Source organism: Balaenoptera borealis (assembly GCF_965194805.1).
Source record: "Balaenoptera borealis genome assembly, chromosome: 19".
Taxonomy (NCBI): Eukaryota; Metazoa; Chordata; class Mammalia; order Artiodactyla; family Balaenopteridae; genus Balaenoptera; species Balaenoptera borealis.
This window is the reverse complement of record NC_138878.1, coordinates 6,095,492-6,108,466: the sequence shown is the minus strand read 5'-3', so window position 1 is coordinate 6,108,466 and position 12,975 is coordinate 6,095,492. Positions and strand designations below refer to the sequence as shown.

At 48.5% G+C, this 12,975-nt stretch overlaps 1 protein-coding gene across 5 annotated transcripts in view; it reads left to right on the top strand.

Annotated features, from left to right (window-relative positions):
* Positions 1-12,975, top strand: part of PLCG2 (phospholipase C gamma 2) — a 202,838-nt gene that overhangs the window by 152,246 nt on the left and 37,617 nt on the right. For all 5 annotated transcript variants that reach the window (XM_082366318.1, XM_082366316.1, XM_082366315.1 and 2 more), the window contains exons 18-22: positions 431-631; positions 1,500-1,619; positions 5,830-6,010; positions 7,478-7,549; positions 10,889-10,998. In XM_082366318.1, coding sequence (XP_082222444.1) covers positions 431-631; positions 1,500-1,619; positions 5,830-6,010; positions 7,478-7,549; positions 10,889-10,998 — 684 coding nt within the window. The remainder of the gene's footprint in view (positions 1-430; positions 632-1,499; positions 1,620-5,829; positions 6,011-7,477; positions 7,550-10,888; positions 10,999-12,975) is intronic.

Below are 12,975 nucleotides of genomic sequence, written 5' to 3'. Positions count from 1 at the left end.
GTGTGATCTTGTTTCATTCGCAGGACATCTCTGTGAGGAGGATACTATCATTGTCCTTGTTGGACCACTAGGGTAATAATAGGGAGGCTCAGAAAGGACAGGTCACTTTTTCACGGTCACTTAGCTCCTCGTGGCAGAGTCAGGATTGGAACCTAGGCTGTCTGGCTCCGGAGGAACAGTTACATAGGTGAAAGGGGACAGCGGGTAGAGGAAGTAGGTAGGATGGTCTGGAATCCAGCCCCAAGGATCAACTTGTGTGAAAGCGCTGGGCGGGTGCTAAGAGCAGACGGAGGCTTGTGTGGCCGCACGTAGCGTCCACCCCTGGGGGCCCCGGCTGCAGCTCTGGCCCACCCCGGCCTCTCTGCTGCGCCAGGTGCGGGAAGGGCCAGCCGGCCGGGCCTGGGCTCTGACGTGGTCCCTCTCCCCGCAGGCGGTCGGGCCGCGTCCAGCACTGCCGGATCCGCTCCACCGTGGAGGGCGGGACCCTGAAGTATTACCTGACTGACAACCTCATGTTCACCAGCATCTACGCCCTCATCCAGCACTACAGCGAGACGCACCTGCGCTGTGCCGAGTTCGAGCTCCGGCTCACCGACCCAGTCCCCAACCCCAGCCCGCACGAGTCGAAGCCGTACGTGTGCCCTGTGCTCTGGGGGCGCGACTGCGTTCACGGATCAGAAACGCCAGCCTGGAGGGTGTGCTGGGGCCCACATTCCCGCGAGGCGCCTCACCCGGGCCCACCGGGGTCTCTTGCAGTTCCCCAGGGCGGCCGCTGTCCAGTTACCTACGGCCTCTTTCTCTTTCCTCTCCCTCCTCCTCTCCTTTCCTTTCTTCTCCTTTATCTTCGGGGTCCTGAGGTCTTGAGCTTTGATTTTCAGAGATAATTTTGTCCCGGTGTTAACCTTTTTCTGTCCAAGCTCATTCCTTTTGGTCTGAAAGCGAAAAAATAATTGTAAAGTGAGTATCAGTTAGGCCTTGCAAAGGCTTAACTAGTTGTGAAAAGAAAAGAGTAATTTTTAAGCGGAAGGCTGCTCAAATGCACATTTCACAGAAGGCCATATAGCTATGACACCTTTATTTTTTACTTGTCCATATTCAAATGGATTGCCGTAAAATTTGCTATTTCACATCTTTAAAAATAACCTAAAACCCTATTCCCTATCTTTTCTGCCTCTGCTGTTTTGAGACGCTGTGGTGACTGTGCCACCCTCTGATGCTTGGGTCGGGGGGTGGGGCGTGGTGGGTAAAGATGTAAGTTGATTTATTTGCTTATGCTCCAAGCAGACCCACTACATGAACGCTTCACCCAAACTGTGTCTGGGTGATCTTTTAAAAAACTGCTGTCTTCAGGGGTGATTTCGGATGAGGAGGCCCACTGTGTAATTTCCGTGGTGGGCTCCAGGGCCGTGTCTCAGGCATCCCGGGAAGCCACCGTTTCCTCCTCTGCTGCCAGTCTCAGCAGCCTCTCCCTTGGCCATTTTCCCGGCCCTGTGTTGCAGGTGGTACTATGATGGGCTGAGCCGTGGAGAAGCGGAGGACATGCTGATGAGGGTTCCCCGGGATGGGGCCTTCCTGATCCGGAAGCGGGAAGGTACCGACTCCTACGCCATCACCTTCAGGTAGGTGCACGGGCTGGAGCCCACTGTCTGCTCTGCAGAGACGGCTTGGGAAGGGCACGTGTGGAGAACGAAGGGGGAACTGCAGGTGGAGGCTGAGCTCTGTGTCCTCCGCCCAGGGTGTCAACCACGAAGATGACAATAATAAAGAGCGAAAGCAGACTACACTGACGTGTGCTTTCAGTGTGCTGGGCACTGGCCTGTATTCTCAAGAGCGTTGTGTTTTATGTTAATTCGTCTCATCTTCCAGCAACTCTGTGGGGTCAGCATAACCGTGATCCCTACTTTTCAGAGGAGGAAACTGAGGCCCAGGGAGATTAAATAACCTGCTTGAAACATGCAGTCTGTGAGTGGTGGAGCTGGAATTCGAACCCAGGCAGCCCCGGCAACCCAGATGGGTGATGCTGTAGATCTTGTTTCCTCCCATCCACAGTTGACACCCCACTGCCAGTGGGAAGGTTGTATGGACCAACCACTTCTAGGAGTGTGGTTCTCTACGTTAATTCTACCCCAAGATGCCCGATTCCTCCAATTTCTACCAAAAGCAATGTGAGGGAGGTTCAGACCCAGTTGGTCATACTTTTCTTCCATCTCTCCATTTTCAGGGTTTCCCTGCGTATTCTTGATGACGGTAATAGAATGCTGGCTACCAGATACTGAGTTCCTAACTGATGTTCGGGACACTGGGCTGCCTTCAAGGCCTCACCTGTTCGAGGCCATCACTGTAGCCCATGAGGGGTAGATCCAGTTATCACAAGTAAGGAAATGGAGGCCCAGAGAGGTTAAGTGACCTGTCTAAAGCCACACAGCCTCATCCTAGGCTGAGTCAGGGTTTCAGACTCAGACCTGTCCCCCTTCAAAGCCTGCGTTCTTTACTGTGAGGTCTAAGCAAGAGGCTTGTGGGCCAAATTGGGCCTCTGGGTGTTTTGCTCAACCTGCATGGTGATGTTAAAAACTGAGAAGTTTTACCTGGAAATTCAGATTGCTTCTTATGAAAAATGGAAGGAGTTGGAAGCTCTGGGCCCACAGTTCCCCGTGGTGAAGGTGGTTACCGGCTGCACAGTAGGGGCCCTGGTGTGCCAGGCTGCTCCTGTCCTTCCTTTCCTGTCGCCCTCACCCGTCCCCCTTGGCTACTGTTCCAGTCTGCCCCTCTGGGCATTTGGATTTGCCCCCATCCCCCCATTACCCCTGAGCTGCCTTCTTGGGGGTGGTGATGGTCATTATCACTGCTGTTTACTGAGAACCTACTGTGTGCCAGCTCCATCCAGCATGGCTCTTTTGTACTTTGTGCTGCCAACAGAGGGGTGTCTTTGCTCTTTTCCCCAAAACTCTTAATGGTGCCTGCTCCCCCTGGATGGGAGTTGGGTGTGTTTAATTGAATCTGTGCTGTACCAGGCACTGGGCTGGGTGTTGGGGGTCGCATTGTGCTATATCAGTCAGGATGCTTCCAGGTGCAAGTGACAGAAACCAAACTCAGTGGCTGAAAGAAAAAAGGTGGGGATTTACTGGCTACAGGCTGAGATGCTCAAGAGGTGAAACTGGCCTCCAACACACTCGGATACAAGCCTCGTCTGTGACCCTCAGGAGACTAGCTCTGAGCATCTCGGTGTTACACTCCATTGGCTTTGTTCTCACTTTACCTTGAGCTGCCAGGACAGTGTCCACAGAGAGGGTGAGTCCTGTGAGGTACTCCCACTGGCCCCTGCTTGAGCCCGGTAACTTGATTCTGATTGGGCACCTTCAAGCTGGCGATGAGGTTGGGGTCACTGGAAATGCATGGATTAAGCGGGGGGCTCCCAGATTGATACTCAGCTTATATACATCCACCGTGTTCTGCTTGCACATCTGTCCTCCCCATGAGATTGGAGGCACCCTGAGAGCTGGAGGTTTTCTTTTTTAGGAATCAATAAATGTTTGATAAGCACCTGCTGTGTGTCAGGTCTAGAAATTCAGGAGTGATCAAAACAACCCAGCCCTTGCTCTCATGAGGCCAGTGGTCTGGTGGGGATGAGAGATGTCATCACAGGACTTACAAGTGACTCCCCTTCTTCCTTCCTCCCTCCCCCCACATATTTGTGGGGTACTTCTTCTGTACCAGGCGCCGTTCTAGGCCCTGGGAACGTATACTGACCTTCTGTATAGATTTCCACAGGAGGGAAGTGTCTGCTTTCACATCCACGCAAAGAGACCAGGTTGTTGTCTGGGTGTGACTGGTGGGAGGGGTCCCTCAGTGGGATGAGGGGCTTCATGGCGAAGCTAAGACCTCAGGCGTTAGTGTTCACTGGCTCATAGCGACACACTCTGGGAGGCTGGAGAGCACAGCTCGTACTCCAGCCCTGTTTTCCCCTTTTGATTGTTCTGTCTCCCAGGGAAGTTTTGGCTTGGCTGTTTGTATTTTCCCAACCATCCATTTCTTTAGTTTCTTCTGGGTGCCAGACACATTGCAAAGGGCTTTACCCTGGGTTACCTAACGGACAGCGGTCCCGACACTCACCTGGAGACAGAAGCTGTGCATCCCCAGAGCTGTGGATGGTGAAACTGAGGCTCAGGGAGGTTACCTGGGGAAGGAGCCAGAACCTGACTGATGCTCTTAACCTCAGTACCCCAGAGCATCCCTGCCCCGTGGAGCTTTTGTATAAAGTTTTAAGATTAATTTTTTAACTACGTAAGTATATTAGCCTTATAAAAAAATTAAGATACTGCAGTGAAAGCTAAAGCCCCCTATGGTCTTTGCCATCTCAATCTTTGTTTTGGTAGAAAGCACAGTTTTGTAACTGGTGTCTCCATCAAGACTCAAAAAAAATTTTTTTACATACATATGTATGTACCTGTGGAAAATATATAGCGCCATTCTGTTAGTGGTATTTTGTTCCACTTAAAAAAAAATACAAATAGGATCATACTATAGTTTCATTCTGCAACTTGTTTTATTTACTCGGTAGTATTTCTTTTTTTTTTTTTTTTAATTAATTAATTTATTTATTTTTGGCTGTGTTGGGTCTTCGTTTCTGTGCGAGGGCTTTCTCTAGTTGCGGCAAGTGGGGGCCACCCTTCATCGCGGTGCGCGGGCCTCTCACTATCGTGGCCTCTCTTGTTGCGGAGCACAGGCTCCAGACGCGCAGGCTCAGTAATTGTGGCTCACGGGCCCAGTTGCTCCGCGGCATGTGGGATCTTCCCAGACCAGGGCTCGAACCCGTGTCCCCTGCATTGGCAGGCAGATTCTCAACCACTGCGCCACCAGGGAAGCCCTCTTTTCTTTTTTAAAAATAAATATTTAATAAAATATCATTGCATGTAAGCTACTGAAGAAGTAGTCTCCTAGCATTTTTTTTTTTAAATAGGAGTTTTGGAAGAAATGGCTTAACGGGATGTATTTTTTAAAACAGTAAAAAATGTCTGTTGAGGTGCAAAATTTTTAAAAGGTAAGTAGTTTGAGCATAGTAACTATTTCTGTTGCAGTTTTAAAGATGCTCTTGGCTGTAAAGTTAGGGTCAAACTTACTTTCACAGATATTTCTGTTCTTGCTGATAAACGCTAGTAAGACTGAGGATTCTATTCTCTTTTGGATTTTTTTCTGCCTCTTGTTTCAAATAGGTGAGGAAATAAATGATTTGTTTCCCCTTTTGGAAAAAAAATTCCATTTGTGCACTAGTTGGACCACTAAAGATAAGATTTAAGGATTTGGGCATCAAGTCCCAGAGTTCTCGAGGAGAGATGGGCTCATGTTTTCTACAAAGGATCAAAGGATAAATAGGTTAGGCCTTGCAGGCCCGCTGGTCTCTGTTGCAACTGCTCAGCTCTGCCGTTGCAGAGTGACAGCAGCCACAGGCAGTACCTAAACAGATGAACATGGCTGTGCGTCAATAAAACTTTATTTACAGAAACAGGAGGGGGGTGGATTTAATCTGTGGGCCATAGTTTGCTGGCCCTGATCTGGACACTAGGGTGTTCTGTAGTCAAGTCCTGTAGTTGGGGAGGAAGGGAAGGGCAAGAGGAGCTATAGCGGTTGAGTCACTCTGAAGTGTTTCTTCTCAGGTACCGGTTCTTCTGTATCTGTTGTGCAAAGACCTACATCATTGTATTCCATGGGAGGGCTGTGTGCTCTTCATTTATTTGGTCCCCTAGGATGGATGACTAGGTTGTTTCTAGTTGGTGGGCTTATATGGCCACCATCTGGCTGCCGGGATGTCAGCACCATGTGGTCTCCCCCCAGGGCCAGGGGCAAGGTGAAGCACTGTCGCATCAACCGGGACGGCCGGCACTTCGTGCTGGGCACCTCCGCCTACTTCGAGAGCCTCGTGGAGCTGGTCAGCTACTACGAGAAGCACGCCCTCTACCGGAAGATGAAACTGCGCTACCCCGTGACCCCCGAGCTCCTGGAGCGCTACAATATGGTAGGTGGTTGACTCGCTCGAGATTTGGTGGAATATCTTGTCTGAGGTTACGATTCATCTGTTTGTTCATTCAGCAAACCTTTCTTGAGCACTTAACGTCTGTCCCACACGGCTCTACGTCCAAAATTGCACAGCATGGACAAAGACCCTGCCCTTGGGCTCTTACAATCTAGTGTAGGGGAGACAGACAACAAATGAAGTTAAAAAAAATATACAGAGCATGTATCAGCTGGTGGGTGATAAGTGCTGTGGAGAAAAACACACTGAGCAGGTGGGTAAGTGGATAGAGTGATGGGGAAGGGGCTGCACTTCTCAAGGTGCTTGAGAAGATCTCACTGACAAGGAGACATGTGGGCAGACACAAGAGGAGGTGGAGGAGGGAGCCCGCAGCTATGAGGACGACGAAAGAACAGCCACTGCAAAGGTCCTGAGGTGAGAGCGTGCCTGAAGGCACAGAAAGGAAGCTGCTGTGGCTGGTGAGTGAGCCAGGGCGGGGGCAGAACTAAATAAGGATAGAACTGCGTGGTGTAGGGCCACTGTGAGACACGGGCTTTTATTCTGAGCCGTTGGAGGGTTCTGAGCAGAGAAGACAGCCGATCTGATTACCATGTCTCAGTTCCTATCAGACAGAGTCATTAACTTATTGAAAAGAGATTTACTGTGCACCAACCATGTGCCAGGAACTGTTCTAGATACTGGGAGCATGGTGGAACACCGTCGGCCGTTGGGAAATTTAGGCTCTAGAAAAGGGAGGCGGGTGACACACACGCACCGGGCAAGGTGAGTTACAATGAAGAAGAGCGAACAGGATGGTGTGCTAAGGGATGGGGCACTTCGTTAGACTGGGGCCACAGAGGTGGGAGCAGGCCTCCTGCAGAGGGTGAGAAGGGAGCCCAGGTAGCGGATTGGCCGGGAAGCTGTGCAGGAGGCCAGTTTCGCGGGTGGGGGGAGGCAGGCGTGCACGAGACAGAAATGTGGCTGGTGGGGCTAAAGCCCAGTGAGAGGGGCAGAGGAAGGGCAGGAGGGATCTTCAGTGTGTGCCGGTGGAGTTTTACCCACCTCTCTGTGAAACGAAGCCCTGGTTTGTGGCATTTGCCAATTTCTGTGGTGTAAATACTCCCACGGTGGCCAGTGTCAAGCTGCCGACATTGAACGTGGGTCAGGAGGAGCGGTGAGCTCGCTCCAGCACACCACTGGATCTCAGGGTGTGTTTTTTTTTTCACAAAAGAGCACAGTGCCTGGCACAGCGTAGGCCCACGTGGGGGCCGCTCTCATTTTGGGGTAAAATTTCCAAGTTTTGGGGAATTTCTTAATAGCTTTTTACCGTCTCCACCCACAAGGTGAGTAAACTATGAGCTCTTCCACTAGAGGGCAGGAAACCACGAGGGTACCTAGCATCCTTGTTCTACGTAAGGGCTGTCCCGGGAGCGTGGATGGCTCCATTTATTTTTCTCTGTTCTTTTTCAGGAAAGAGATATAAACTCCCTCTATGACGTCAGCAGGATGTATGTGGATCCCAGTGAAATCAATCCTTCCATGGTACAGTGCCGAACTTCCAATTCACGCTATTTCTTAGTCACTAGATTGACATGGGGTCCACCCCCCAGTTAAAAGAGGGTGAGGGAGCATTTTGGAAAACGGTGAGGGAGCATTTTGGAAAACTTGGCCACCCAAACATTTTTTTTGAGAAGAAAATGATGATTGACAATACGACATCTAGTTTCAGGGAAGAGGTTAATAGAATTCCATCCAAACGCGACTGTGTTTTGCTAAAATTCTGAAGTTTGATGAACCACCTTTGGGCCACACAGCTTCGAATTAAAAGTCTTTCAAATGTTTCTTGCTAAGTGACTGAACCTGTGGTGTTCATAAATTCCATTTGGTTCAGTGACCTCTTTGCAGTGCAAATGGTATCTTACATTCCCACCCCAGCTGCTGTGTCATTTCCTGCAGGTGGGCCTGGATTTTACTGTTAGCCTGCAGCTCCTGGTTTCATCTCAAATTTAGTTTGAGCCTGCAGAGGAAGAACGGTGGCGAATTTTCTGTTTGGGGGGACGTCTGGTACACGATTAGTGTACAGTTCTCACTTAGGAAGGGGCCCTGCTGGTGGGCTCTGTAGAAATCCAGAGAGACATTTGTTTAAACTTATAATCCTTGGCCAATGCAAATCCCTTTCAGCAAGAAATGAAGTCTTGAAAAGTTGTGGGTGAATGGAACTGGGTGTGAAAGGCATTAGGGGACTTGGCTGAATAGCAAAAACTTTTATGAGAAGTGACAGATGCTTTGGTTCTGAGAATGACATGGCCTCACTTCAGCCAGGTGTCAGGGTTTGGTGGAGGCCACGGTAAACTGGGGACACACGGCCCATCTCAAGGGCAGCCACTGCCCGTTAGGAGTCGATGGCTGCCTTCCCAGAGATCAGGCTGGGTCTTCTGATTTCTCAAGACAAGCCAGTAATCTGGATGTTTGATGTGAAATCTCCCCATTATAAAATCCTGGCAACTAAGCCAAGTTGTAGAGAAAGTCTCCCTACACTAAGTGAGCCAAGTAAAACATGATTGTATGCAGAATTTGATCGCAAGCTGCCAGACCATGGTGAGTGCTTCAAGATAAAATTATTATTATTATTATTATTATTACTGTGATTGAAAAAATGATGTAACAATTAAAAAAGACACTTTGAAAGCAAGAAAAATAATCAGCCCTGGTCTCACCGTCCTAATGCGGTAGCTGTCTGCATTTCTGGGTGTTCTGTCCCTTCTGGTCTTTGGCCGCATGGAGACGTATTTTATAGTCACCACCACCAGCACCTGCCATTTTTATTCTGCTTTGTTCACCTGCTGCTTTGCCACAGGTTGAGTTTCTCCACTGCTAGGCTACTTAATGACCATTTTTGTTTAACCTGGTGGGCCAAGCAATTTAGATGAAGTACATGGACTGGAATTTTAACTTAAAAAGAGAGTGTGTTTTATACTGTAGAATATTCTGGGTAACTGTGCCCATTTAGCTATGTCCCCATCAATGGCCATTTGGGTTGTTTCTAGGCTGTGCTCTTCTCATTAACAGTAAACTGAACTTCCTCACCTGTGAGGCTTTGTATCTTTTGCTTTACGTCCTTTAAATGAGTTCTTAGAACTGGAGTGATTAGATCAGTAATAACAGCTAGCACATACTGATGACCACATAGCGAGCATTGTTCTAAGCACATGATGGCTCATTAGTCCTCATAACAGCCCCAGGCATTAGGTACCATTTTTGTGCCCATTGTACAGATGAGGAAACTGAGGTACATAGAGGTTGAATAATTGCTGAGGAAGGTGTGGAGCTGGGATTTGGATGCTCCCAGGAGTGTACTCTTAGCCAGTTTGCTGTGCCACATGCCTGCTTGGTCATCCAATGGTGGTTCATTTCTCTAGTTCATGAGGGGCCTGACATGAGGACCTCTTCTGCCATCTGTCAGGCTGGAGACTTGCTCCTGTGGAAGCTGTTATATGGCACCCCCCCTCTGCCACTGGCTATACCTTCCTTGTGGCCTTGGAGTCTGGCAGTGACCTATAGAATTTCATGGGGAAAGATGTGGCTCTGGTCCTTAAGTCTGCCCTTGAAGCAGGATGCACAGGTACAGCCTGCACTGTTTGCAGGTGGGGGAGTCAAGGGCGAAAGCTCTGGTTGGAGGTTCCTATGGCAAAGCTTGTAAAACCCACATTGCTTCTTATGGAACATCACGAACTATGGCAGTAACTCGTATTAATGGGTTCTTTCTCTGCTCAGTCACTTAGCAGTTGGTTGACTTTGGGCAAGCATACTTCATCTCTGTGTACCTCTATTTCCTCATCTGTAAAACAGGATATACTCCTACTGCTTACCTACCTGTTAGGGTTGTTGTGAGGATTAAAGGAGATACTATAGATAAAAGGCCTAGAACAGGGCTTTGACTAAGAAATGCTAGCTATTGTCATTTTTATCCTTTCATGCATTATCTCATTTAATAGTCTCAATGACCCTGTGAAGTATGTAAAGTTTTAATTCCTATTTCACAGATGGGGAAACTGAGGCTGAGAGAGCCTCAAGATTATATAGCTGGTAAGGAAGGGGCAAACCAAGGATTTTAACCCACGTGTCTGACCCCATAGCCCGTGCTCTGAGGAGCAGTTTTATGGATTCCTTATAAAACCCCCATCCCCATTTCCTTGGGTCGGGGGAGGGGCAGCTGCTGATCTAAACAGGCTGGTGGTTTCTGAGGTTTTCCTGTTAGTGTTTGCTTGCTGTGTGGGTGTTCATTTTGTCATTGATTCATGCTTGCCAAGCAGCCGGCATTAAAGCAAATACACCGAAGAGAAATTTTGTCCTAAGTTCTGTCTTGTTTCTGCCAGTGCAGAGACCCCCTTTTGGTGAATTTCATGGAGGAGCACCTCAGTTACTCTTGCAAAATGTCAGCATCCTTCAGGAGTCTAGTTAGGGGATCACTGGCCTAGGTAAAAATGCTGGTGAGACTTGGGGATGTGCAGAAACGGTGTCGATCTTGAACTTCCAGGAGGACGGACTTCCAGGAGCATAGGCACTGAGGACTTCAGAGGTGGAGGTTGTGGCTTAATGTGAAAGGCATGTCCTTTCCTTGTTGAGGAAATCGAGCAATACTGGCTCACTCTGAGGTGCCCTAGGCTCTGACTTAGGCCAGTCCCCATCCCCACTCCCTGGTATACGTCCTCGGGGCCGTGGCTCCCTGGCAGTGCCAGCCCTTCACCAGCAGATGGCGCTGTAACCTTGGACTAAAGCCTCCCTCTCTTTTGAGAAGAACCACATGTGCCAGGAAATGCAGCCGCCTCCTTCTGCTGATGTCGCCCGGCCTGACCTTTACCTTCTTGTTTTCCCTGAAAGCCTCAGAGAACCGTGAAAGCTCTGTATGACTACAAAGCCAAGCAAAGCGATGAGCTGAGCTTCTGCCGTGGCGCCCTCATCCACAATGTCTCCAAGGAGCCTGGGGGCTGGTAAGGCTGAGGGGAGCTGGGCCCCTTGAGTTGTCCCTTTTTGGTGGCGAGACTCAAGTGCTGGTGGAGCTCTGACCCCTTTATCTGCTGTTCTGGGCTGGCTTTGACCTGTTGTACTTTCTGTGGGAAGGTGGCTGATGCATGCTCTATTCAGAAAAGTGGATAAATAACAGTAACAATTATCATGTCCTTTATCATATCATCACATCATATTATGTATTATTTTAATTATAATAGCAGCTGCCATTTCTTGAGGTCTTACTGTGTGCCAAGCACTAATGCTAACTGCTTTCATACATTAACCAAATCCTTGTTACAACCCTGCAGAGTTAGGACTATGATTATCCCCACTTACAGATGCAGTGAATGAAGCTTTCCAAGGTCCAGCTACTAAACAGCACAAGCCTGTGCATTATTTTATTTTATTTTTTTTTTTGTTTTTTTTTTTTTTTTCCATCTCTTGTGAATCTTTATTTTTTTTTTTTTTCACACACACACACTGTATTTTATTTTTACAAGAGATAAATCGACTGACACCAAGCATTGTACATGGATGACCACAACAAAAGCAACAATGATTGCAATTACCAAACAATGTGCATTATTTTAAATTGAAATTCTTGTGCTATTGCTTAGTCCCACGCCCTATGCAATGGCCCCATCCTGGATTGAAGAGGTACATTTTTAGGCCAAAGTCACCTGGGTGTTTGAGGGTTGAGTTATCTCTTCCTCTTTTTCACCTGGGAATAAGAATTCTCTGCCCATCCATAGGTCCTTAGGCAAGTGGGTTCATGGGATGATTTCTACCTTAGAGCCATAAGGACTTGTTCATAACCATGAGCACTTGCAGAGACTCAAGCACCTCACAAAATTGGCACCTCTTCCTCCTGCAAGACAGCTGGACCTGACTTAGAAATCTGAATAGCAGCCTGAATGGAACATTGTCAAGCACTGTCTTAAACACTTCATTTGAAATAATTCATTTAACGCACAGAGTGACCCTATAAGGTTGGTTCTGTTCTTACCTGCATTTTACAGATGAGGACACTGAGGCACAGAGAAGTGCAGTAACTTGTCCAGGGTCACACAGCAGCCTGAGATTTGAAGCCAGGCCTTCTGACTCAAGAGGCCACACTTTTTACTTACTCATGTGCTAGATCCAGAGGTGTTCAGACTTTCTTTTTGTTTTTGTTTTTTTAATTTGGAGAACCCCCTCTTTCCAACCCATTTCTTACCTGGATCCCCAGAGATCTTGTCTCAAGATGAGCTAAGAGACTGGAGTAAGTGCCTTTAGTGAGGACTGAGGGTAAACCTTATGCCCAGCTGAGGTCCCCTCATTTCTTATTCTCTCCCTGGTGACAGTATTGCCACCTAGTGGGATGTCTGCCTCAGACCACATTTTTTTGCATCCTCCCAGACTAGAGGACCAAATAATTGTGGTTCAAACCAGGATGCATTCGAGAGTGGAGGGAATGCAGTGTTGATACTACACCTGGACCACAGGTATAAACCATTCAGTTCTGGGCAAACGGTCCATACAGTCGCCCTGAATACAGCCAGACTTTGCCGGAGATGGGTCTGGAGAAATGAAGGTGAAAAGAGTGTGAAACAGGCTCACAACTGGCAATTCTGTGTTTCCACCAGGTCATGGGACAGTCAGTCCTCTCTGCTTATTCAGGTTAACAAACATTTGTTAAGTGCCCCCGAGTATAGATTTGATTAAGACCGAGAAAGGTCTCACGTAGAGGGGAAGACCGATGTATAATTGTTAAGTTAAATATAAGGCGCGGACTGGTTTGACAGCTGTGGGGACAGATGCCAAGGAGCACAGAGGAAGAGCACTCAGCCTAGGTAGCAATCAGGGAAGGCTCCCTGGAAGAGGAAGGCCCCAGCTGAGTCTTAAATGGTTCGGAGCAAGCTGGCTATAAAGGGCATGGACCAAGGCATAGAAGTTAGACAGCACGGCAGGGCCACATG